This window comes from Aethalodelphis obliquidens, unplaced genomic scaffold (assembly GCF_003676395.1).
Source record: "Aethalodelphis obliquidens isolate GAN/ISIS:26980383/991018 unplaced genomic scaffold, ASM367639v1 scaffold16, whole genome shotgun sequence".
Lineage (NCBI taxonomy): Eukaryota > Metazoa > Chordata > Mammalia > Artiodactyla > Delphinidae > Aethalodelphis > Aethalodelphis obliquidens.
Genome location: NW_020837960.1, coordinates 10,003,902 through 10,029,471, shown reverse-complemented (window position 1 = coordinate 10,029,471; position 25,570 = coordinate 10,003,902). Strand labels below are relative to the sequence as shown.

The following is a 25,570-nucleotide window of genomic DNA, read 5'->3' as shown; positions in this document are numbered from 1 at the left end:
GGCCATTCTGACTGGTGTGAGATGATATCTCATTGTTGTTTTGATTTGCATTTCTCTAATGATTAATGATGTTGAGCATTCCTTCATGTGTTTGTTGACAGTCTGTATATCTTCTTTGGAGAAATGTCTATTTAGGTCTTCTGCTCATTTTTGGATTGGGTTGTTTGTTTTTTTGTTATTGAGCTGCATGAGCTGCTTGTAAACTGCTTCCACAGTTTACAAGAGAGCTGCTTCCACAGACTTTCTAAGTCAAAAATATGTTGATTTATTATCAGAAATGATATTTTTAATGATCTATAAACTGGCAACTTGATTATAGCCTTTTCATTTTGTTCATGGCAAAGAATTGGAAACCACTTAATTTTGGAAATTAATCCTTTGTCAGTTGCTTCATTTGCAAATATTTTCTGCCATTCTGAGGATTGTCTTTTGGTCTTGTTTATGGTTTCCTTTGCTGTGCAAAAGCTTTGAAGTTTCATTAGGTCCCATTTGTTTATTTTTGTTTTAATTTCCATTTCTCTAGGAGGTGGGTCAAAAAGGATCTTGCTGTGATTTATGTCACAGAGTGTTCTGCCTATGTTTTCCTCTAAGAGTTTGATAGTTTCTGGCGTTACATTTAGGTCTTTAATCCATTTTGAGCTTATTTTTGTGTATGGTGTTAGGGAGTGATCTAATCTCATACTTTTACATGTACCTGTTCAGTTTTCCCAGCACCACTTATTGAAGAGGCTGTCCTTTCTCCACTGTACATTCCTGCCTCCTTTATCAAAGATAAGGTGACCATATGTGTATGGGTTTATCTTTGGGCTTTCTATCCTGTTCCATTGATCTATCTTTCTGTTTTTGTGCCAGTACCATACTGTCTTGATTACTGTAGCTTTGCAGTATAGTCTGAAGTCAGGGAGCCTGATTCCTCCAACTCCGTTTTTCATTCTCAAGATTGCTTTGGCTATTTGGGGTCTTTTGTGTTTCCATACAAATTGTGGCAGCCAGTATTTTAGTTCACGGTCTCTCTGGCCCAAATTTGACCAATGTTTGGAAGACGTTTCATGACCAGTTTTTTCCCATGTTGCTAGGAATTCTCATTCCTAGGTCAGGCAAAGATTCTTGTTGATGTGCAGCTCCAGGTGCTACTTTCTGGATTAGGCCCTGTTGATAATTTAAAATTCTCTGGATCCTCTGTCTTACTAGTCTGTTATGATCCAGGAGATATTTTCTCTTGTTGCTTCTTCACATACCTAGAATTACACTATTACAATTATTCTATGTAGAGTTATAAATGTGATCTAATTCCTCGAGATGTTTAGCCATTATCAATTTTGTTGGAGGCCTGGTTACACATTGGGTAATGTAAGAGACAAGAATCTTACAAAATAGACAGGATGTAGGTAATAGAGCTGGTAACGTTGGCAGTCATAGTGCAGCAGGAAGACACAAAGCATAAACAGTTTAGAAACAAAGAACAAATTAAAACAATGATTAGTGTAACTAGTTGTAATCTGGTTGCAATAAACCATCAAGAATTTGGAGAGAGAAAATTAAATCTAGTCTTGCACCAGCTTACTTTTAACAACAAAATTCACTTACTTAATTAACTTTAATCTAAACCTAGCCAATCCTGACCATCCACAAACCTTCCATTACTTTCTGTATCCATATTAGTTTGTCCCTTATTTTTTTCCATCCAGAAAGAACCAGCTCTAAGATAAGCTTACTTTCTTTTCCCTTAATAAAATGCAATTCCATTTCTAATATCTTCTTTACAGAAAAACACACATTCTACTTTCCTACTGTATACTGAAATGTTTACGTTATTATTTCAATTAGCTTTAATTACATGTTTAAATTTGATGGACATCTCAAAGACACGGGAAGAGAAATGCCAGTTCCCTCTACAAGGCTTTTGTTTAAGGTCAGAATTCTGAGAAGATATTTTGTCAAACTTTTTAACTTAACTGCATACACACACACGCACGCACACACACACACACACACACACACACACACACACAAATTAGCCCAACTTGGCCATTTAAGGTTGAGATCTCTTTTAGTATAATTTAGGTACTTGCAAGTGTGATCTGGCTGGCGTATTAGTTGGAGGTTGGCTTTCTGATGCCCCTTTAAAGATGTCAGGTCAGCCTCCTCCCCAACCTCTCAGCCCAGACTTCTTGGTTTCCTTTACTGAGCAAATCCCAGGTTCCCCTAATGTCTTCCAATTAGGGGGGTCTCCCAGTGTTTTTCAGCCAGGCTCCCCTAATGTTACTGAGTCCAAGCTCACTCTGCTTGCTGCATGACAGGCCAATAAATCGGAGACAGGTGTTGAGGCAAGGAATAACGACTTTATTCAGAAAGCCGGCAGACCGAGAAGATGGCAGACTAATGTCTCCGAAAAACCATCTTATCGGGGTTTGGATGCCAGTTTCTTTTATGCAACAGAGAGGGGGAGGAGACGAGGAAATAATGTAAAAAGGCCATAAGATTTGCAGCTGTCCCCTGGAATGGCCAGCCTTGGGGAGGGGATGTGTTAATTTCTTCTTTCTTGCAGCCATCCGCAGGTGGACAGGGTCAGGATGTACAAAGGCACTTTGGGTTTAACATTCCGGCAGAGGGGCAGGGTTCCCTGAGGCAGTCCATTGCGTATAGACAGCATCCTTTTAGTGAACAAAAGCAGCGGAAAGCAAAGGTTAAAGTAAAAGCAATAGGTTCAACATATAGTCAGATTTGGCTCTTCCCTGTTACCCTAATAGCTTTAGATTAGGGGGGTCACTCCCTAATGTCTTTCAGTTGGGAAGCCAGGTACCTGTTAGATACCGCCAAATGAAACTCAGGATCATCAGCTGTTAACAGGAGATCCTAGAGCCAGGGGAGACCCAGATTTGTCTGGACTCTGAGGAGGCGGATGGGCACAAGAGGCCTCTTCTGGTATCAAGGTTCTGGATCCTTGTAGAGTTTAGGCAAAGGAGAGAAGTATGCTCTGGGTCCCTTCGTAATTGGTTGCCAAAACTGTCAACTGAAAAAAATGTACAACCTAGAAGTTGAGTTATGTTTAATTCGGTGGACAGTTTGAAGACTTCAAGCCTGGAACACAGGATCTCAGATAACCCGGGACTGCTTCATCGAAGAGGCAAGGGGGGAACCAGGATATATAGGAGTTTTTTCAATAAAGACCAGGTAGTTGGAACATCAAAAGATTACTGTTAATTAAAGAAAATCAGATATCTCAAGTTAAGGAATTTAGCGCTTTTCTATGTATGAGAAGATACAAAGTCTGGGCTCATTGAAATCATTCCTTTGAAATGCACTTAGATATTTAGGGCCAGTACCCTGTGCTTTCTTATCCCAAGTCTCCTCAGGGTGCACTGTCCGGGAGGGCATTTTGTTTCCATCCTGAGCTCCCTCAGGGCTCACCTTCGGGGTGGCTGTAACGTGGTGGCTCGATGGCTGCAATGTCCTTTGTTTACTGATATGGCAGGCAGTATTGGTTCACAAATGGAATCAGAATATCCTAGTGATCGTTAGCTACCACCTCTTTTTGAAAATAGATAAAAAGCTCATCCTTAACTGTCAGAAAGTGTATGTTATTTCTTTATTTCCTTGATTTGTATTGCAATTACACTTACTCATAATTTTATCTTAATATATTCTTATTCTTGAAAGTTTTATCTTTATCATATTTTTCTGCAATGAAAAATGTCTAAATGTTAAAATGTTTCTATCATTATAATTATTAGAGCACAGTTGTTCAAAAGAAATCAATATGTTTCAAATTTTCTTAAAAACTAAAATTTTGTGGAAACATACCTATTAATAACATGAGTAGCACTTTTTTCCAGTTGACTATAAATTACTGTAATGAATATTCCCTAGTTTTATTGCTGGAATATAAAGAATTTTGATATAGCAATATCACTCAATTTTTTGCAGACTTTCTAAGTCAAAAATATGTTGATTTATTATCAGAAATGATATTTTTAATGATCTATAAACTGGCAACTTGATTATAGCCTTTTCATTTTGTTCATGGCAAAGAATTGGAGACCACTTGACTTGCAAGTAAAGTCACTGACCCAGCCAATAGAATCATTCCGCCTCAATATCTGGGAAGTGCACTGAAAAGGCTTCACGAAAATTTATCAAATGGCTATGGTTATTTTCTCACATAGAGGCTGCTTTCTTATTCTAATGTACTCAGAAAGAGTTGTTAAAATAAAACTTTCATTCGACATACCTTTGCCAGCACAATATTTTTTGGAGAAAACGCTTTTACTTTATCACATGTTTAAATACTTTCTGTCAAATTCTTAGTTTTCATAATTAACAAAGGTAGTCTGTACTGTCAATCCAATCAGCCAAATTAGACTTTCTGACAGAAAAAGTATTTTTCCCTTTCAATTCAAATGAATGTGTTCATGTATGTTTTAAGAAATGTTATAAAAACCACTGAAAAATAAATGGGACACATTTTGAAGGCTAGATTACTAAAGGCAGTAAAACCAAGAATAAAGGAATCTCGTGGTTACATATTTAAGTTGTTTATTTCATAATATATGATAATATAGTTTTGCTCTTTAATGTATAGTAAAGTAATATAATATGGTTAAAATTATTTATGTAAAGAGGACTGTGGCAGAAGTCATTTTTTTTAATTAAATGTGTAATGAACTTTGTTTATGGGCCTTAGAGAACAATTAAATAGAAATCATGTATAACAATCAGTAATAAATTCATCCATTTCTTTAGACCTCATGATCAGTCTTTGACTTTGTATTTAGTGGAACAGAACACTATTTGGTTCAGAAGCTAGTATATAACCTTTTCATTATAAGAGTTAGAAAATAGCATTTTATAAGATGAGGAATGACTATATTGGAATGAATATTTTATGATGATGTTTGAGAATAACTTTTTGTCTACCTTTTTGAAAGATACACATCTGATCTGAAACATTTAAAAGTTTTCTCTGTTCTTTTTATCCAGTGTATTGTGAAAAATTTGGTAGTGCTGAAACCTATTTCAGTTACATTAAAATGAATCAGCATTAATAATGTGTACTGCTTCAGATGTTCAGAGGTGCCTTTTTTTTTTTTCTATGAATAACATGTTCTAAAGATAAGAATTGAGAAAAGCTGAAAAAGTAGCTTACCTTTAAGGTTGTGAAAAGCCAGTTTTCGAAGCTTTTTTTGCTTTGCTCTCTGAGCTCTCCCATTTTGCATTATTTGACGATACTCACTCACACTTCCTCACTCTGCAATATACTGTATCTGACACAGGCCAACACAGGCCAAACTACTCTGGTCAGTTCTAAAGCTACTCTTCACTTTTAGTAGAACTATATGAGATGGAAAGAGTATTCCTAGGCAGGTTTATGTTGATTTGAATACTTCTGAAAGCAGGCTTCTCCTCAGCCATAATTAAATATGCCCCTTTGTTTGGTCCCCTGGGGCAACGCACCGTTCACTGTAGTAGTAAACTAAGTGAGAGAAGGGCTCCTGAAAAGACCCGTGGGGATGGAGAGCCTGTAGGGCCATTCTCAGTCAGGTCAATGTTAGGGAAGAACACATGGAAGTGAAGATCTGAAAACGGATCCCCTTCAGACTGCCATGCTCTGTCCCCTTGGAAAGTCCTTGTGTTCCCTAATTTAAAGACTCTTAATGTAAAGGAGCCGTAATCAATAATTGTACAGTGTGAGAAATGCTATTACAGAAGGATGAGCCAGATACTGTGCAGAAGGACAGGAATGGAGCGATCAATTCTTGAGTGAGGTGGAGATGGTGCAAAAGGGAAAGTTAGGGTAGATTCAGTGGGGAGATGAAGATATCTGAGGAGTACCTGTGTGAAGGAAAAGTGTGAGAGATGTGGAAGGGCTTCTAGGTCGGGGAATAAAGCATCAGTTCCTGAGATAAGAATACAAGAGGTAGAGCTGGTTGGACAACACACACAGGGAATATAGAGTTCCGTGTTTCTCATGTTAAATTTGAGGTGCCTCTGGAATACCAAAGTAAAGTGTCCAACAGGCTACTGAGAGGTATTGAACTCGGCAGAGAGATATGAGCCAAAGTAGACATAGAAGACTTTCATTGTACAGAGGTCAGATGTGGGCTATGGGTATGGATTAGATGACTAGTCAAGTGTAGCATGGTAACAGCAGATGGCCAAGAACATGAGCATTTGAGGCAGGGAGGGCAAATGTCTAACCCCTATGAATGTCTTTTTCCTCTTTGCCTACAAATGGCTAATTGATCACTGCCCTGTTTCTTAATGAGTCCAGTTTCCATTGTGATTTCTTCTTTGGGTTTTTTGGAAGCCTGTTTTTTGATTTCCAAATGTTTAGAGATTTGCCAGTTATCTATTTGGTGCTAAGTTCTAGTTGAATTCCATTTTGATCAGAAAGCATACTTTGTATGATTTTAGTCCTTTGAAATTTATTAAGACTTGCATTATGGTGCAGCCAAAGATCTAGTTTGATGAATATTTCACGTGCATTTAAAAAGAATATGCATTCTACCATTGTTGGGTGTAGTGTTCTATAAAGGTCATTTAGGTTAAGTGGTTAATAAGGTTTTCAGATCTTTACTTCTATACTTGGTCTTAGCCAAAAGGCCAAGAACTGATTGTTTTCACTTCTATATCCTTCTTTTTTTTCCTGCTCTTCCATCACTTACTGAGAGAGATATAGTAAAATATGCAGATATGATTTTGAATTTTTCTCTTCCTCCTTTCAGTTCTGTCAGTTTTTGCTTCATGTTTATTCCCCAGCTCCCTCTTTGCCAGTCACCACCTTAGGTTTGCTGTCTTCCCCCACAAAGGGTCACAGCTCCTTTCAGGAGTTATTCTAAATACACTCACTCTCTCTCCTTGCTCTCCCCTGGCCCCTTCAGGCTTGTGTCAGTGGTGGTAATGGCTTTCTGTTATTGCTAGTCCCAGGGTACTGCACCGTCCTTGCTGGTTTTCCCAAACTCTGCCCATACCTTCATAAATGGTTCCTTTATTATTCTCTCCTCAGTTTTCATTTTGAATGGACTACCAGTTTCTTGCTGGGCTCCTGATGGATAATGGATATATTTAGGAAAAGCATTTCAGTTAGTAGGAAAATCCAGTGCGAAAGCCTGAAATGAGTATATGTCTGACATGCTCAAGGAGTAGCGAAGAGACCCACGTGGCTGGAGTAGAATAAGTGAGGAGGACACTAGTAGGAGATGAGCTCAGAAGGGAAATGGGGTGCCAGATCAGACATAGCCTTTTAGGCCACTGCAAAGATGGGGGTTGAGCAGAGGACTGGCATTACTTGATTCCTATTTTCTTATGATCACTGTGGCTACTCTGTTGAGAATTAACTGTAGGGTGCCAGGGTTGAGACAGGAGATCTGTAAGGGAGTGAGAGGTAATGCTGTTTAAATGAGAAAATGAATTTAAGTAGTAAACCCCTACCTGGCTTGGGTCAGCATTGTGGTGGTAGAGGATGTAGAGAGAAGTGGGTAATACTACATATATATTAATGACAGAGTCGCTACAATTTTCTGATGGGGGGTGGGAGAGAAAAGTTAAGAATGGCTGCAAGATTTCTGGTTTGAGAAGCTGGAAGGATTAAGTTCCCATTAGTAGAATTGGGGAATACTGTGGGTGGAACACACACAGTTCAGAAGTTCAGTTTTTTTTTTTTTTTTTTTTGCTGTACGCGGGCCTCTCATTGTTGTGGCCTCTCCCATTGCGGAGCACAGGCTCCGGACGCGCAGGCTCAGCGGCCATGGCTCACGGGCCCAGCCGCTCCGCGGCATGTGGGATCTTCTCGGACCGGGGCATGAACCCGTGTCCCCTGCATCGGCAGGCGGACTCTCAACCACTGCGCCACCAGGGAAGCCCAGAAGTTCAGTTTTGAATATGTCAACTTGAAGCCGACTATTAGGCGCCTCAGAGTCTGTTGGAATCCATGCTTCGAGTTCTGTGGTCTGGATTAGAGATATAAATTTGGGAGCAAGCAACATATTAGTTGCACTTAAGGGCATAAGCCTAGATGAGCTTATCAAGGAGAGGTTATAGATAGAAAAGAAAAGAGGCTAGAACCGGGCCTCCGCACCCAGGGAACGGAAGTTGAGGAGGAGAGGAAGAAAAGGCGAAGAAGACTTGAGTCATAATGAGGTAGGAGGAAAAGAGACAAGGTGAGAGGGCAAGGAGAGGGAGAGAGAGAGAGGTGGAATCCCTGTGGATTGAGTCGTGATTGGACGCGGGGCTCTGACTCCACTCCAGATATCATGGTGGTTAACTCTTCCTGCTAACTGTACCGTGGCAGCCAAGCTGTGGCTAATGACGTAGGCTTGGCCAGTTCAATGTTCCTGCCCATGACTTCGAGTCATGAGGGAGTTGTGCAAAAGCTGCAGGAACAGTTTATTTATGGCAGTGCCCTTTTTATTAGAAGAGATATCTGAAGACTTTAAGGATGAAGAATCATGACGTTTGCATCTTAAGGTAGTGTTTTTCCAACTTCCCTACAGGTTTGAGAAATATCAAAATAAAATGGGGGAAAAAGTTGTCCTCTGACTGTGTTGTCCCACAGTATGGATCTAAGGGTGCCTGGGGTGGTATCTCAGTGAGTTTATCCTGGGGTGTGACTTTGACTGTGCTTCCTGTTGCCTTCCCTAACATATTGTGGACTAGTTTCTGAGCCTAGGTCTCTTCATGATGGGTTCATGCTTCCTGTGAGGTATTTCATAGAACCGCTGTAACAAAAACCCCAGTGTCCTCATACTAACCTAGTTTGAGATGGAGTTTCTGTTACAGTAGTTCTCTGAAATAGCTCACAGGAACCATGGGTTACTTAGAGTCAAGATTAAATGAAATAACATAAATAAATATGTCTATAATAGTATTTGCCAAATAGCTGGTACTCAGTAAGTATTAGCTGATGTCTAGACTAATTCAGAGGAAAATTCCTTTGATTCACACTCTAAATGTATGTGCATTGTGTATTAGAAATTATACCTGTGTTTTGTACAATGTTTCTACTTATCTCTTAATTTACCACATACCTGTAATATATTTCTTCATCTATAAAAACTTTTTTTTCCATAGATTTACAAATTTCCTCATTTATAAAGTCTCTGTCTCACATATTTGGGGAATGTGTAAAGGACTTAGAAGATAGTAATCATTCAACAAGTGTTGGCTGTTGTTAGTACCATGATTTAAGGCCTTGTTCTCCAGGATACCTCACTAGCTCAAAACTGGCAGTGTTGAAAGATGTGTTTTACACAGCTACTTTTTCTCAGTGTTTTTGAGCCCTTTGCAAGTGAAGTTCCAGTTGCAGATGGGATCAATATGTCTATTTTGCTGTTGGAGAGAGCAAAGCAGAGATTGTTTGGTTCACTCCTGCACTTTAGAAGATCAACCAGAAATTAATGTTACTTTAAAAACTTAGAACCATGTAGAAGTGACTGAGAGCTTTTGCTCTGTTTTGCTTGTTTCATGTAGGAATTCTTGGCATATATGCCACTGGGGCTTTGCTCTTTTCATGTACCTAGAAATGTTGAATTTGGGAGTTATGTTGCTAGAGAACTTGAATTTGTATGTAGTAAAAATAAGAACCTATAAAGATGTAAAAAGGTTGCCCATACATGTTAAAGGTACCACCTTATGGGTGCTTTGGACGATCTTAAACAAAAATGCATCCTTCTGTATTGTTGATTTTATCAGTATTGCTATTAATGAGAAAATAAAGCTGGTTAATATATTTTATAGTATTTCACCTGTTTTGCTAAAATAGCATTTAAAAAGTGAATTTCACCGACACTTCTTCTTTCTATATATAACTTATACTATGGATACTAGTTGTACAGCACAGTGCCTGACATAGACAGGTGTTTCTATGGATGCCCAACACAGACAGATCTGTGGTACACACATCCCTCTCTGTAGGTCAGGAGAATCACTGTTGCAAAAGCCATAGTGTGTTGTTTTCTTGTCTCTTTTAATGGTTGTGTTTCTGTATTCTCTTTTTAGGTGATACAGTTAATATTGGAGATGTATCTTACAAGTTGAAAACGCCTAAGAGCCCGGAACTTGTGCCACAGAACTACTGTAAGAACTAATCATTTATTTTATGAATTTATCACTTTGTTTCACTTCATCCATGAATATTTCAGTAAAATATTTATTTTTCCACATATTGCTGTTTCTGTTTCAACTGAAATAAACTTTATACTTAATAAAATGCACAGATCTTAAGTATTCCTTTTGATTAATTTTGACAATTTTATAAATGTGTATAACCACCAAGATTGCTTTCATCACGTCTGAATGTTCTCTTGTGCCCCTTCCCTGCTCTCCTGCTCTCCTGCTCTGGAAGCCACTGTTCTATTTTCTACGATGGTAGATTAGTTTTGCTGATCTAATTCGTTCTTCAGCTTTCTATAAATAGAATCATATAGTATAGTTTTTTTTGTGTGTGTGTATTTGGTTTCTTTCCACCGAGAATAATTTTGAGGTTCATCCACATTCCTGTACCAATCAGCTTGCTTTTAACTGCTGAGTAATATTCCATTGTATAAATATACCATAATTTATTTGTTCTTTTGTTGATGGACAGTTGGATGGTTTCCATTTTTGGACTTTTATGAAAAAGGTACTGTGAACATTCCTGTAGAGGTCTTGTAGTCATAAGTTTTCACTTATCTTAAATAAATAACTGGGAGTTGATGTGTCATAGGGTGGATGCCTGTTTAACCTTACTAAACACTGCCAAAAAGTTCTCCAAAGTAGTTGTACTATTTTACCCTTTGACCAACAGCAGTGTTCCACATCCTTGCCAACCTTGCCGTCCTTGGTATTTCTAGTCTTTTAGATTTTACTCATTCTACAAGGTGTGAAATGGTAACTCATCATGGTTTTTGTTTTATAACAGCTCTATTGAAATACAATTCATATACCATAAAATTCACCTTTTTAAAGTGTACAACTCAGTGGTTTTTAGCATATTCACAGAGTTGTGTAACCGTGCCACTATCTAACTTTAGACCATTTTTCATCAAGTCAAAAAGAAACCTCACACTCATTAACAGTCACTCCCGGTTTCCTCCTCCTCTTCCCCCTGCTGCCCCTCTAGCCTTTGACAATCATTAATATACTTTCTGTTTCTTTGGATTTGCCTATTCTTAACATTTCATATAAATGGGATCATATAATATGTGGCCTTTGTGTTTATTTCACTTATAATGTTTTCAAGGTTCATTCATGTTGTAGCGTGTATCAGTGCTTCATTCCTTTTTATGGCTAAGTAGTGTTCAGTTGTATGGATATACCACTTTTTGTTCATTCATTCATCAGTTTGGGGATATTATGAATACTATTGCTATAAATGTTCATATACAAGTTTTTATACAGACATATGTTTTCAGTTTTCTTGGATATGTGCCTAGGAGTAGAATTGCTAGGTTATATGGTAACTCTGTTTAACATTTCCAGGAATTATCAAACTGTTTTCCAAAGAGGCTGTACCATTTTACATTCCCACAAGCAATGTATGAGGGTTCCAGTTTCTCGATATCTTCAACACTTATTACTGTCTGTCCTTTTTATTGTAGCCATCTTCATGGGTATGAAGTGGTATCTCATTATTGTTTTGATTTGAATTTCTCTAATGACTCACAATCACTTCTTTGCTCAAAATCATGTCAATTCTTTTCTCAAAATTCCTTAAAGCACTCTAATACCTTAAGAACAAAGGTCAATCCTTACGTTTAATGATCTAGTCTCAGCCTCATCTCCTGTCACTGTACTTCCCCTGTTCTATGTTCCAGTCATTGGGCACAATATAAAATATTTTTTTGTTCACTCTTCAGATTCTTTCAGTAGACAATGCGCTCGTTGAGGGAGAATATCTCACTTTCATCCAATACAAATTTCCATTGACTCTACCTCCTAATAAAAAGTTTCTAATAAAAAGTCAGCTATAATTTTTGTTTTTGCCTGTTTGTAACTTGTCTGTTTTCTGTATCTGCATTTAAGATTCTTTTTTTATTTTTTATTCTTCACCAGAAGTTTGGCTTGATGTACCAAGGTACAGTTTACTTTGAATTTATCTTTGTTGTGTTTCTCTAAGCTTCTTGAATCTATGGGTTAATAACTGTCATCAGTTTTGTCATCAACTTCTTGTCCATAGCTAAGTTAATTGATTCTCTCTTCTGTTTCGTATGTTCAGTCTTAGTCCCATCTGATGATTCATTCATTTTGGTTAATATATTTCATTTCTACCATGTCCATTTGGTTTTCCTTTTTTTTTCTTATTTTTTGGCCACGCTGCCCCGCATGCAGAATCTTAGTTCCTCCACTGGGGGTGAAACCCATGCCCACTGCAGTGAAAGCATGGAGTCTTAACTACCGGACTGCCAGGGAAGTCCCTAGTTTTCCTTTTTATTTTTCATCTCTCATGCTTGAATACGTGAATGGGAAAGAGTTGGTGGTAGGTGCAGATTTTCTCTGTTGCTGGGACTTCTCATCATGCCAGCCCATGTATGGCCGTTATAGGTTTGTTAAAAGTTCAGCTTGTTTACCCTGACACATCTATGGCAGATTCTTCCTCCTCTTGCCATTCTACCAGGGATGAAAGTTAGCTGTGGGTCTCTTCTCTCCTTGAAAGGGCTCATTACTTTCTATAATCCAGTTCATTTAGATTTCTTTGTATCCTTAGCTGTATGATGGATTTTAAGAAACTGTGATTTTTGTAGATTAACTGGTTTGTCCTGGTTATGTTGGAAGTGAAATTCTCTTGCAATTCTTGCCATCCTAACTAGAAGTGGGAGTCAGGAATATTTATTTTTGATGTTCATTATTTAATGGTTATGCCTAATCATATTATTTTAATAGACAGGTTTTCTTTTCTAGGGGTGAGACTAATGGCTTAATTCTTTAACAAGTTGTTATACTTGTCTAGAGAAAAATTAACAAAATAGATCTATAACATCTTACGTGTCATAGGTACGTGATAATTGAAAAAAAAACCCACTCATTTTTCCTGATTTCTGGGTCTTTTCTCATTATGAATGTAGCTAATTTTTATAATAATCTTCAGATGTGAAGAATAATATCTGCTCTTGATAGACAATAAGAAAAGTGCTGTATAGTTTGAGTTCTGTAGGGAAACAACTACTTGGTGGGGGGAAATTATGTTTAAAATTTTGACTGTACTACTTTCTAGATGTATGAATTTCTTTCCTTCCTTCCTTCCTCCCTCCCTCCCTTTCTTTCTCCCTCTCTTCCTCCCTCCCTTCCTCCCTCCCTCCCTTCCTTCCTTCCTTCCTTCCTTCCTCCCTCTCTCTCTCTCTCTTCCTCCCTTCTTCCCTTCTCTCCTTCCCTCCTTCCTTCTTTCTTTTCAGATGTGTCAATTTCCGTAGTCATATAACTGTTCTGAGTCTCCTTGACTATATGGGGATGATCATTTTAACCTCACTGATACATTGTAAGGATTAAATCAAATAGCATATGTGAAATATATACGATAGTGCCTGGCACAAAGTGCTGAATACATATGAGTTCCAGATACAACCATTTCCCCAGTCTCCTGATTCTTGTTCCTTTTCATCTTCCATTATCGCATGCCTGTGACACTATTGAGTATGGGGATTACTAAAGGCTGCTGTGATTCTGCTTAAGAGATATGCTAAAAACAGTCATCTTCAGTCAGTCTTATCCCTAAAAAATGAATCTGGAATATATTTCAGCTAGATTTAATTTTGAATTTGCCCTCAGTTAGGTTGTTTGCAGATCACCAATGTTGGTAGGCTCTTCAAATACACTTCAGTTTAAAAAGATCAAACTTAACATATTTACAGTGTGGAAAGAATGTTGGCCTTTTCAGTCTCACCTAGACCTGAAGCATGGTCATTGCCTGATAGCTATCAACAAGGGATAGCGCTATCCATCCCTTCTTTTAACAACTAAGATGCCATAGTCTCTTGTCTGGGGTCTGCTGAAGTACGTTGTCATAATCACAGATACTTACTCATTTTGAGGATCTTCTTATTCAGTGAGAGAATTAACAGGACTGTCTGTACTAGCTTCAAGAATTCAAGGGATCCTAGCAATAATATCAATTTAAAAACTTACAAGCGTGTGCTTTGAATGAATGTATTCTCATACTTTGCAAATGACTGAGGGACAATACAGTGGCTGGCTCAGACCAAGTCCCAGAGTGTAAAAGGTATCTGTTCCTAAATATAGCAAAACTTCCATAAATTGTCACGAAAACCCCCCAGAGAAACAAAGAAAAGCCCTCAACATTTTCTGGTTTACATACTTTCACTTTTTATTATTGTTTGCATGCATCTCTTATGTAATCAAAAGTTTTCATTTCTTCTGTGTTTCGTTATTAGTAGCTTACCCTTTGAAATATATCAGAAGAGAGTTTATACTGAAATCAGTTGGATGGTTTGTGCCTGCTATCCATTCATCATTGTTCCTACCATATATCAAGAGGATGATAGCATATGTTTTACCCAACAGTAAATTGTTATATTGCCTCTGCTAGTCTTTCTTACGAGCAACTGTGCCATTTGTAAGAAAAAGACTGTTGGGCGTTTGTTAACTTGAAATAGGAAAAGTGGCCAAGCTAATTCAACCAAAATCTCACATAGTCACATAAGTTTTACGTGTTGGTTGCTACACATTGATTAGACAGATATATTGTATTGCATAATATAACATGTTTTTATGCATCTATTTACTGTATTATGTTCAAATACAGTTCTTTGAACGTTTTCTCCCTCTCTCAGGGACTGTTACCAGATTGGGAAAATTACAGTTCTTTGGCTTCATTCTTGCTATTACATGACTGATTAGAGATTATGGGTTTTGGCCATGAGAGAACTTTGGTGGATTTTTTCTCCCTAAGAGTTATTTTTTAAAATATGTTAAAATATTTTGGAAATGATGTTTTGTTGAAGTTTGATACCCTATTACTTTCCTTCCTGTATTTATGCTTCATTTTAGCTTTTTGCCTCTTGGATATTTAATATTTTGAAATGAAACGTAAAATGATAGACTTCTGTTAAGGAAAGGAACTTTAGCAATTATTATCCTCTCTGCAACTCATTTTATAGCCGGGAAAGTAGGATCACAAGAAAGAGGTCAGAAGACTAATTAATTAGTAGCAAAACCCAGATTTCCTGACTTCTGTTTGATTTTTCTTTTATAGTCTGCCACAGTGTCTCTGGCGGCTTTCTTTAGAATAAGTCCTGCGATGTTGGAAAACTCTTTTGGAATTTAAAAGTGTGAAGGATTACTGAAAAATATTGAAATAGTTGAAGCATGGCAGTTTTATTTTATCTCTATCTTAATTAAAGTTATTATTTAGAGCATTGAACATCACTGTTGTATTTTACTAATGAAGAAATAAAAGTCACAGTGTTGAACTATGATCCCTGATATTCATATTTAGCATCTATTTAATGGAATGGTAGAAATCCTGCTAACTGGCAGAAGCTATAGACTCGAGGTATTCTTAAGTAGAAGTCTAAAATTCAACTAAAAGCCACACAAAAGCAGTATTATCTCATCAAAGTAAAATTTAATTCACTGACCATTTGATTGAGATAATGAATGCTTATATTTTGTAGTCAGTTGTCAGCTTCTCATTTGAACTGTTTCTGTCTTCACAGCATTGGGCACAGCAGGACATCTTTTTAGCTCCAGTATCTAGCCCAGTGCCTGGCATATAATAGACATAAGAGTTGGACTGTTCTTTAGTTTTTTATTATCTAGGTCTTGTTACCTCCTGCCTTGACCATTATAACTTCCACTTATCATCTTAGTCCCTAGTCTCTTACCTGCAAGTGTTGAAGTGGATAATTGAAGCTTTTTTGCCTTTTTGTATGAAAACCAAACCTCAAGGCTTAGTTGAAATTGGCAGCTGTTGAAAAGGGGTTCCTTCATGTTTTTGTGCTTGAAGTTAAGCGATATTGTATCAAAGCTGGTATTTCTTCCAAGGTTTGACTTATGAAGTGGTGCTCCAAGGTAGCAAGTTTTCAAGAGATGACTTTAAACCTGACCTCAGAATTATATTTCTGCTTCCTTACATAATCTTCTTGTTGCAGTCAGTGAACCAATTATATGTGAGGTCATTTAAGGTTTACTGGACACACTGAACTCTTAGGGCCCATAAAGATTTACTGCAAGAATTACAGCATTGTGCTCTTAAAATGGCGAGTTTGGGCATAATTAACGGATGAGAGTTTTTTTAGGGGGGAAAGAACCTTTGTCTTTAGTTTGTAAATGATTTTAAGAGGTTTGAGAAATTCATCAATGTTATAAATGACAGAATAGCATGGAAAAGCTATGTCATTTTTGTGTCAGGGTAGATAATGTGGAACAATCATTGCAGCTACTTGTCAGTTTTAATAAATTAGTGACAGAGGTTACACAAAAGGCCTCCAGGGAGGTGTTACCTCAGATTCCCTTACTTAATCGTCAGTGCTTGAAAAACAATCTGAGAAGCAAAGCCTCCAATCCTTAAGACTTGCCTTAATTTTACTAGTGTCCTAATTGCCTCTCATTACATGAGAATTTACTTTGGAAAAGGATTTCATTTGAGATTCCTTTAGATATATTTTTAAGCATGGAGTCCTCAAAAGGAAGAGTCCCACCAACTTTTAAAGCTCCTGAACATGCCCTGAAGTTTCCTCTGGGGTCTCTATAGCAGTGTTTATTCAGTGCCTAGTTTTTCTTTAATTTTCTTTCTCCCAAGTACCATACTGAAGATGACTTAAAGTTTATTGATGTGTTTTATTGCTTTTTATTTTCTATTTAATGACTGTTGTTGCTTTCTGCAACTTTCATTGCATATGTACATTTTTTGAGCTAGGTAGTAGGCTTCTTTGTATTTACCTGGCAATTTAACCACCATTAATGACATTGTTTAAATGAATTCAAGTACTAAACCCCTAACTTAAAAATCACATTTTCAATGCATGTATAACATATATGATAGGCAGAGGTTTAATACCCTTTATATACAAATATAGCATATAAATTGATGAGAAACATCATATGATCCAGTAGAAAATAGGCGAAGGGTTTAAATAGGCATACCACAGGACAGGAAATCCAGATGGCCAATATGTGCATATGTACATATGTTCTAACCCTGCTTAGTGGTTAGAAAGATGCAAATTATACAATAAGATAGCAATATTCATACATCATCTGGGCCAAAATTAAAAGGTATTATAATGTCCAGTACCTACAAGGTCGCAGGGAAATGGCATTTCGTACATTGCTGTGGAAGTGTGAGTTCATTTGACTTCTTTGGAAAGTAATATGGTAATAGCTATTAAAATAAAATACCTTCTGGATGTAGCAGTTTCTTTATTAGGTTTTGTCCATTAAGGGAAAAATCAGCACATAAAAAAGATATTTGTACACAATATATATTGAAGCATTTTGTTGTTTTTGATAGTGACAAAAACTAGAAGCAATCTGAGTGTGTCAGTAGAGGAATAGTTGAATAAATTATTTTACAGATATATTATGGAAACTTCTGCAGCTGTTAAAAAAGAATAAATTAGATTTATATCTGTGGACCTAGAGGGTGTCCATATGATTTGTTAAGCAAAAATGGAAGACTGCAGAGTAGTATATAAAGTATGATACAATTTTTGTTTTTGTTTTAAAAAACAAACAAACTTGGAACACCCTTTGCAGGTGTATTATATGTCTCCCTGTACACAGAGAAAAGTGTGGAAGGCCGAGCTCCAGGCTCTTTGACTTCTTTCTGGGGCATTGGGTTAGGAGTGGGGTTGGAAATGAAAGGGATCATTTAATTTTTCGGATTTTTTTCTTTGTTATAGTAAGTATATATTAGACTGTAACTTTAAAAAGCTATTAAACTCCCATGTTTAAAGTGAAACTTTATTAAATTAGAGAATACATCCATTATAACTGCTTTTTCTGTGAACTGACTCATGCAAATAAAAAGTTAATGCTTTAAAAAAAAAAAAAGTTAATGCTTTGTGTTTAAAGAATTTGACAGGATCTAAAAATTCTTGCTTCTTCTGAGATGTGTTCATAACTGAAGGTCATTCCTTGATCTCATTTTATGTTTTTGATTATTGTTGTTTTGTCATGAATATGACTAGCTACATTAAGATCAACAAAGTTGTCTTTTGTAAATTATCACAATTTAGCAATAGTTTATGGATAAGCATTTTAAGAGGCTGAATTGCAAATTGAATTTGGGGTATTAAATTGTGATCTATTGATTAGTCAAAATATTCTAATATATGTCACCCATCAAATTGCTACTTTCTCTGTGTATCACAATTATTTTCTACTTCCAGTATGGCTATGATTACTTTGCAATATGGTTTTTCAAAAGAAATATAACTGTTCCTATCACAAAAACAAAACATCAGTACAAAAACTTGGGAAACACTGAAACAAAGGATAAAATGCAAATCATTTGTAAGCCTAATTATAAGCACTGTTAACATTTTAATTCTAATCTTTTAAAAAATAGTGTTACTAAGTGTGATTTACATACAACAAATTGTACATATTTAATGTACGACTCCATAAATTTTGACATATGTATGTAACCATGAAACATCACTAAAATCAAGATAATAATCAAATAAACTCATCACTCTGAAAAGTTTACTTGTGCCCCTTTATAATGCCCCCTGGTTCCTCCCTTTTTTGGGAATCACTGATCTACTTTGTAGATTTATTTGGATTTTCTAGAATTTTATGTAAATGTAATAATACAACATGTGTTCTATTTTTGTCTAGCTTTTATCTTCATGACCTAATGGCCTCCCAAAGACCCCACCTGCGAATACTATCATATTGGCAGTTAGGATTTCAACATATGAATTTTGGAGGAACACAAACATTCAGTCCATAACTGTGGTGGACTGAATGATGTCTTTGTCATATTTTGGTATTCAGGTAACATCGATCTCATAGAATGAATTGGGAAGTATTTCCTCCTCTTCCTGTGTTTCCCTATGCAAATACAAGAAAATTTGCATAAATACTCTTATTCTAACACCTCTACACAAAAAATGTATAGCTTGATACTTAATGTATATGTATATGCTCTGATTTATTTAATGTATATTGAAGTATTTTTCCAATTTTAAGGAAAACTGAATACCTTTTCTATGCTCAGTACTATACTGGCCATTGTTATACTTCTCATTTAATTTTGATTACAGCTATCTGTATTAGATCAGTCCCGTCAGCCCACTTTATAGATGAGTGGCTTATATAAGCTAAGGCTTTATATATATGCATTTTTTTTTCCTTTGACACCTTCAAAGGATCTTATTGTACTTATCTTCGTGTTCTTGGCGCTAAGCATATAGAAGATCTTGAATAAATGTAACTGTGTGAACGATTTAATTTCTTAGTTCAGTTAGCGCATGTGGTGAATAATGAGGACTTTGATTCTAAACATATTGTATTATGTCCCTTGTTCCCCTGTTTTTCCCCTTGATGTCCATTATATCCTAGTAGAGAGTGATACACAGTAGATAGGTTCTAAACATATTGTATTATGTCCCTTGCTCCCCTGTTTTTCCCCTTGATGTCCATTATATCCTAGTAGAGAGTGATACACGGTAGATAGGTCAGTTTAGTAAATGAGCGTGCACTTGCAGTGAGATTAGTTGTGATTCTTTTGAAATCTCTCTTGAGATGGTAATGCATGCAGGGAGTGTGATGAGCCTGGGTTCAGATTCTTCTGAGCAATCTTACAGGATGACTCTGGTGAATAAAATGTAATGTCTTGGGAAAGCACCTCACACAGGCTGTACTAGTTAGGTAGGTTCCTTTCTCCCTTATTTTTTCCGGGTGGTCTCTAGGTGCAGGAGGTAATTTGAGTAAACCCAGAAGCTCATTCATGACCACTGAATCCATACCTTGCAGCCTGCTGTCCAGGGTGCACACCAGGTAGAGGACTGTGCAGGTGAGGATGGGCTTTTAATATCCTTCCACACCTAGTTCTCACTATCTGAGGGACTGGACGAGGTGCTTTACCTATAATCCTCCCAATAACTGTACTCAGTAAGTATTATTACTGCTCTCTTGAAAATAAGAAGACTTAGGCCCGGGAGATTCAGAATGCTTGTCCAAGGACACTGATAAAGGACAGGATGAGAAATCACAGCTAGGTCTGTTTGGCTTCAGAGGCTTTTTCTTTCCATTGTATTATGTTGCCCCTTGGGATACTAAGAAAACATCACTAGTTTATATTTATTTATTTTAACATCTTTAATTAGAGTATAATTGCTTTATAATATTGTCTTAGTTTTTGCTATATAACAAAGTGAATCAGCTATATGCATATATATATCCCCATATCACTCCCTCTTGGGTCTCCCTCCCACCCTCCTTATTCCACACCTCTAGGTAGTCACAAAGCACTGAGCTGATCTCCCGGTGCTATGCAGCTGCTTCCCACTAGCTATCTGTTTTACATTTGGTAGTGTATATATGTCCATGTTACTCTCTCACTTCATCCCAGCTTACCCTTCCGCCTCCCCGTGTCCTCAGGTCCATTCTCTACGTCTGTGTCTTTATTCCTGTCCTGTCCCTAGGTTCTTCAGAACCATTTTTTGTTGTTTTTTTAGATTCCATATATATGTGTTAGCGTACACTATTTGTTTTTCTCTTTCTGAATTACTTCACTCTGTATGACAGTCTCTGGGTCCATCCACCTCACTACAAATAACTCAATTTCGTTTCTTTTTATGGCTGAGTAATATTCCATTGTATATATGTGCCACATCTTCTTTTTCCATTCATCTGTCGATGGACACTTAGGTTGCTTCCATGTCCTGGCTATTGTAAATAGTGCTGCAATGAACATTGTGGCACATGACTCGTTTTGAGTTACGGTTTTCTCAGGTTATATGCCCAGTAGTGGAATTGCTGGGTCATATGGTAGTTCTATTTTTAGTTTTTTAAGGAACATCCATACTGTTCTCCATACTGACTGTATCAATTTACATTCCCACCAACATTGCAAGATGATTCCCCTTTCTCTACACCCTCTCCGGCATTTATTGTTTCAACATTTTTTGATGATGGCCATTCTGACCTGTGTGAGATGATACTTCATTGTAGTTTTGAATTGCATTTTTCTAACGATTAGTGATGTTGAGCATCTTTTCATGTGTTTGTTGGCAGTCTGTATATCTTCTTTGGAGAGATGTCTATTTAGTCTTCTGCCCATTTTGGATTGGGTTGTTTGTTTTTTGATACTGAGCTGCATGAGCTGCTTGTATATTTTGGAGATTAATCCTTTGTCAGTTGCTTCATTTGCAAATATTTTCTCCCATTCTGAGGGTTGTCTTTTGGTCTTGTTTATGGTTTCCTTTGCTGTGCAAAAGCTTTGAAGTTTCATTAGGTCCCATTTGTTTATTTTTGTTTTTATTTCCATTTCTCTGGGAGGTGGGTCAAGAAGGATCTTGCTGTGATTTATGTCATAGAGTGTTCTGCCTATGTTTTCCTCTAAGAGTTTGATAGTTTCTGGCGTTACATTTAGGTCTTTAATCCATTTTGCGTTTATTTTTGTGTATGGTGTTAAGGAGTGTTCTAATTTCATTCTTTTACATGTAGCTGTCCAGTTTTCCCAGCATCACTTATTGAAGAGGCTGTCTTTTCTCCATTGTATATTCTTGCCTCCTTTATCAAAGATAAGGTGACCATATGTGCGTGGGTTTATCTCTGGGCTTCCTATCCTGTTCCATTGACCTCTATTTCTGTTTCTTGTGGCAGTACCATACTGTTGATTATTCTAGCTTTGTAGTATAGTCTGAAGTCTGGGAGCCTGATTCCTTCAGCTCCATTTTTCTTTCTCAAGATTGCTTTGGCTATTCGGGGTCTTTTGTGTTTCCATACAAATTGTGCAATTTTTTGTTCTAGTTCTGTGAAAAGTGCCATTGGTAGTTTGATAGGGATTGCATTGAATCTGTAGATTGCTTTGGGTAGTATGGTCATTTTCACAGTGTTGATTCTTCCAATCCAAGAACATGGTATATCTCTCCATCTGTTTGTATCATCTTTAAATTCTTTCATCAGTGTCTTACAGTTTTCTGCATACAGGCCTTTTGTCTCATTAGGTAGGTTTATTCTTAGGTATTTTATTCTTTTTGTTGCAATGGTAAATGGGAATGTTTCCTTAAATTCTCTTTCAGATTTTTCATCATTAGTGCATAGGAATGCAAGAGATTTCTGTGCATTAATTTTTGTCCTGCTGCTTTACCAAATTCATTGATTAGCTCTAGTAGTTTTCTGGTAGTATCTTTATGATTCTCTATGTATAGTATCACATCATCTGCAAACAGTGACAGTTTTACTTCTTCTATCCTGATTTGGATTCCTTTTATTTCCTTTTCTTCTCTGATTGCTGTGGCTAAAACTTCCAAAACTATGTTGAAAAATAGTGGTGAGAGTGGGCAACCTTGTCTTGTTCCTGATCTTAGATGAAATGGTTTCAGTTTTTCACCATTGAGGACGATGTTGGCTGTGGGTTTGTCATATATGGCCTTTATTATGTTGAGTTAGGTTCCCTGTATGCCTACTTTCTGGAGCGTTTTTATCATAAATGGGTGTTGAATTTTGTCAAAAGCTTTTTCTGCATGTGTTGAGATTATCATATGGTTTTTATCCTTCAATTTGTTAATATGGTGTATCACATTGATTGATTTGCATATATTGAAGAATCCTTGCATTCCTGGAATAAACCCCACTTGATCATGGTGTATGATTCTTTTAATGTGCTGTTGGATTCTGTTTGCTAGTATTTTGTTGAGGATTTTTACTTCTATGTTCATCAGAGGTATTGGCTTGTAGTTTTCTTTTTTTTGTGACATCTTTGTCTGGTTTTGGAATCAGGGTGATGGTGGCCTCGTAGAATGAGTTTGGGAGTGTTCCTCCCTCTGCTATATTTTGGAAGAGTTTGAGTAGGATAGGTATTAGCTCTTCTCTAAATGTTTGATAGATTCGGCGGTGAAGCCATCTGGTCCTGGGCTTTTGTTTGTTGGAAGATTTTAAATCACAGTCTCAATTCCAGTGCTTGTGATTGGTCTGTTTATATTGTCTCTTTCTTCCCGGTTCAGACTTGGAAGGTTGTACATTTCTAAGAATTTGTCCATTTCTTCCATATTGTCCATTTTATTGGCATATAGTTGCTTGTAGTAATCTCTCATGATCCTTTGTATTTCTGCTGTGTCAGTTTTTACTTCGTTTTCATTTCTAATTCTGTCGTTTTGATTTGAGTCTTCTCCCTTTTTTTCTTGATGAGTCTGGCTAATGGTTTATCAATTTTGTTTATCTTCTCAAAGAACCAGCTTTTAGTTTTATTTATATTTGCTATCATTTCCTTCCTTTTGTTTTCATTTATTTCTGATCTGAGCTTTATGATTTCTTTCCTTCTGCTAACTTTGGGGTTTTTTTGTTCTTTCTCTAATTGCTTTAGGTGTAAAGTTAGGTTGTTTATTTGAGATTTTTCTTGTTTCTTGAGGTAGGATGCTATTGCTGTAAACTTCCCTCTTAGAACTGCTTCTGCTGCGTCCCATAAGTTTTGGGTCATCATGTTTTCATTGTCATTTGTTTCTAGGTATTTTTTGATTTCCTCTTTGATATCTTCAGTGATCTCTTGGTTAACTAGTAGTGTATTGTTTAGCCTCCATGTATTTGTACTTTTTACAGTTTTATTCCTGTAATTGATGTCTAGTCTCATAGCATTGTGGTCGGAAAAGATACTTGATACAATTTCAATTTTCTTAAATTTACCAGGCTTGATTTGTGACCCACAATATGGTCTATCCTGGAGAATGTTTCGTGAGCAGTTGAGAAGAAAGTGTATTCTGTTGGTTTTGGATGGAATGTCCTATAAGTATCAATTAAGTCCATCTTGTTTAATGTGTCATTTAAAGCTTGTGTTTCCTTATTTATTTTTATTTTGGATGATCTGTCCATTGGTGAAATTGGGGTGTTAAAGTCTCCTACCATGATTGTGTTACTGTCGATTTCCTCTTTTATGGCTGTTAGTATTTGCCTTATGTATTGAGGTGCTCCTATGTTGGGTGCATAAATATTTACAATTCTTATATCTATTTCTTGGATTGGTCACTTGATCACTATGTAGTGTCCTTTCTGTCTCTTATAATAGTCTTTATTTTAAAGTCTATTTTGTCTGATATGAGAATTGCTACTCCAGCTTTCTTTTGATTTCCATTTGCATGGAATATCTTTTTTCCATCCCTTCACTTTCAGTCTGTATGTGTCCCTAGGTCTGAAGTGGGTCTCTTGTAGACAACATATATACAGGTTTTGTTTTTGTATCAATTCAGCCATTCTGTGTCTTTTGGTTGGAGCATTTAATCAATTTACATTTAAGGTAGTTATCGATATGTATGTTCCTATTACCATTTTCTTAATTGTTTTGGATTTGTTATTTTAGGTCTTTTCTCTTGTGTTTCCTGCCTAGAGAAGTTCCCTTAGCGTTTGTTGTAAAGCTGGTTTGGTGGTGCTGAATTCTCTTAGCTTTTGCTCGTCTGTAAAGGTTTTAATTTCTCCATCGAATCTGAATGAGATTTTTGCTGGGTAGAGTAATCTTGGTTGTAGGTTTTTCCCTTTCATCACTTTAAATATGTCCTGCCACTCCCTTCTGGCTTGCAGTGTTTCTGCTGAAAAATCAGCTGTTAACCTTATGGGGATTCCCGTGTATGTTATTTGGTGCTTTTCCCTTGCTGCTTTTAATGTTTCTTTTTTGTATTTAATTTTTGATAGTTTGATTAATATGTGTCTTGGCATGTTTCTCTTTGGGTTTATCCTGTATGGTACTCTCTGTGCTTTCTGGACTTGATTGACTATTTCCTTTCCCATGTTAGGGAAGTTTAGGAGTATAATCTCTTCAAATATTTTCTCAGATCCTTTTTTTTTTTTTTTGCGGTACACGGGCCTCTCACTGTGTGACCTCTCCCGTTGCAGAGCACAGGCTCTGGACGCGCAGGCTCACTGGCCATGGCTCACAGGCCCAGCTGCTCCACGGCATGTGGGATCTTCCCGGACCAGGGCACGAACCCGTGTCCCCTGCATCGGCAGGCAGACTCTCAACCACCGTGCCACCCGGGAAGCCCTCAGATCCTTTCTTTTTCTCTTCTTCTTCTGGGACCCCTATAATTCACATGTTGTTGCGTTTCATGTTGTCCCAGAGGTCTCTGAGACTGTCCTCAATTCTTCTCATTCTTTTTTCTTTATTCTGGTCCCTGGTGGTTATTTTCACCATTTTATCTTCCAGCTCACTTATCCGTTCTTCTGACTCAGTTATTCTGCTATTGATTCCTACTAGAGTAATTGCATAATTGTTCAGTGTTCAGTAATTGTGTTGTTCATCACTGTTTGTTTGCTTTTTAGTTTTCTAGATCCTTGTTAAATGTTTCTTGTATTTTCTCCATTTTGTTTCGTAGATTTTGGATCAGTTTTACTATCATTACTCTGAATTCTTTTTTAGGTAGATTGCCTATTTTGGCTTCATTTATTTCGTCTTGTAGGTTTTTAACATATTTTTTTG

At 36.9% G+C, this 25,570-nt stretch overlaps 1 protein-coding gene across 3 annotated transcripts in view; it reads left to right on the top strand.

Moving 5' to 3' along the window:
• VWA8 (von Willebrand factor A domain containing 8) overlaps nucleotides 1–25,570 on the top strand; it is a 359,206-nt gene that overhangs the window by 8,325 nt on the left and 325,311 nt on the right. For all 3 annotated transcript variants that reach the window (XM_027116169.1, XM_027116168.1, XM_027116171.1), the window contains exon 2: nucleotides 9,997–10,074. In XM_027116169.1, coding sequence (XP_026971970.1) covers nucleotides 9,997–10,074 — 78 coding nt within the window. The remainder of the gene's footprint in view (nucleotides 1–9,996; nucleotides 10,075–25,570) is intronic.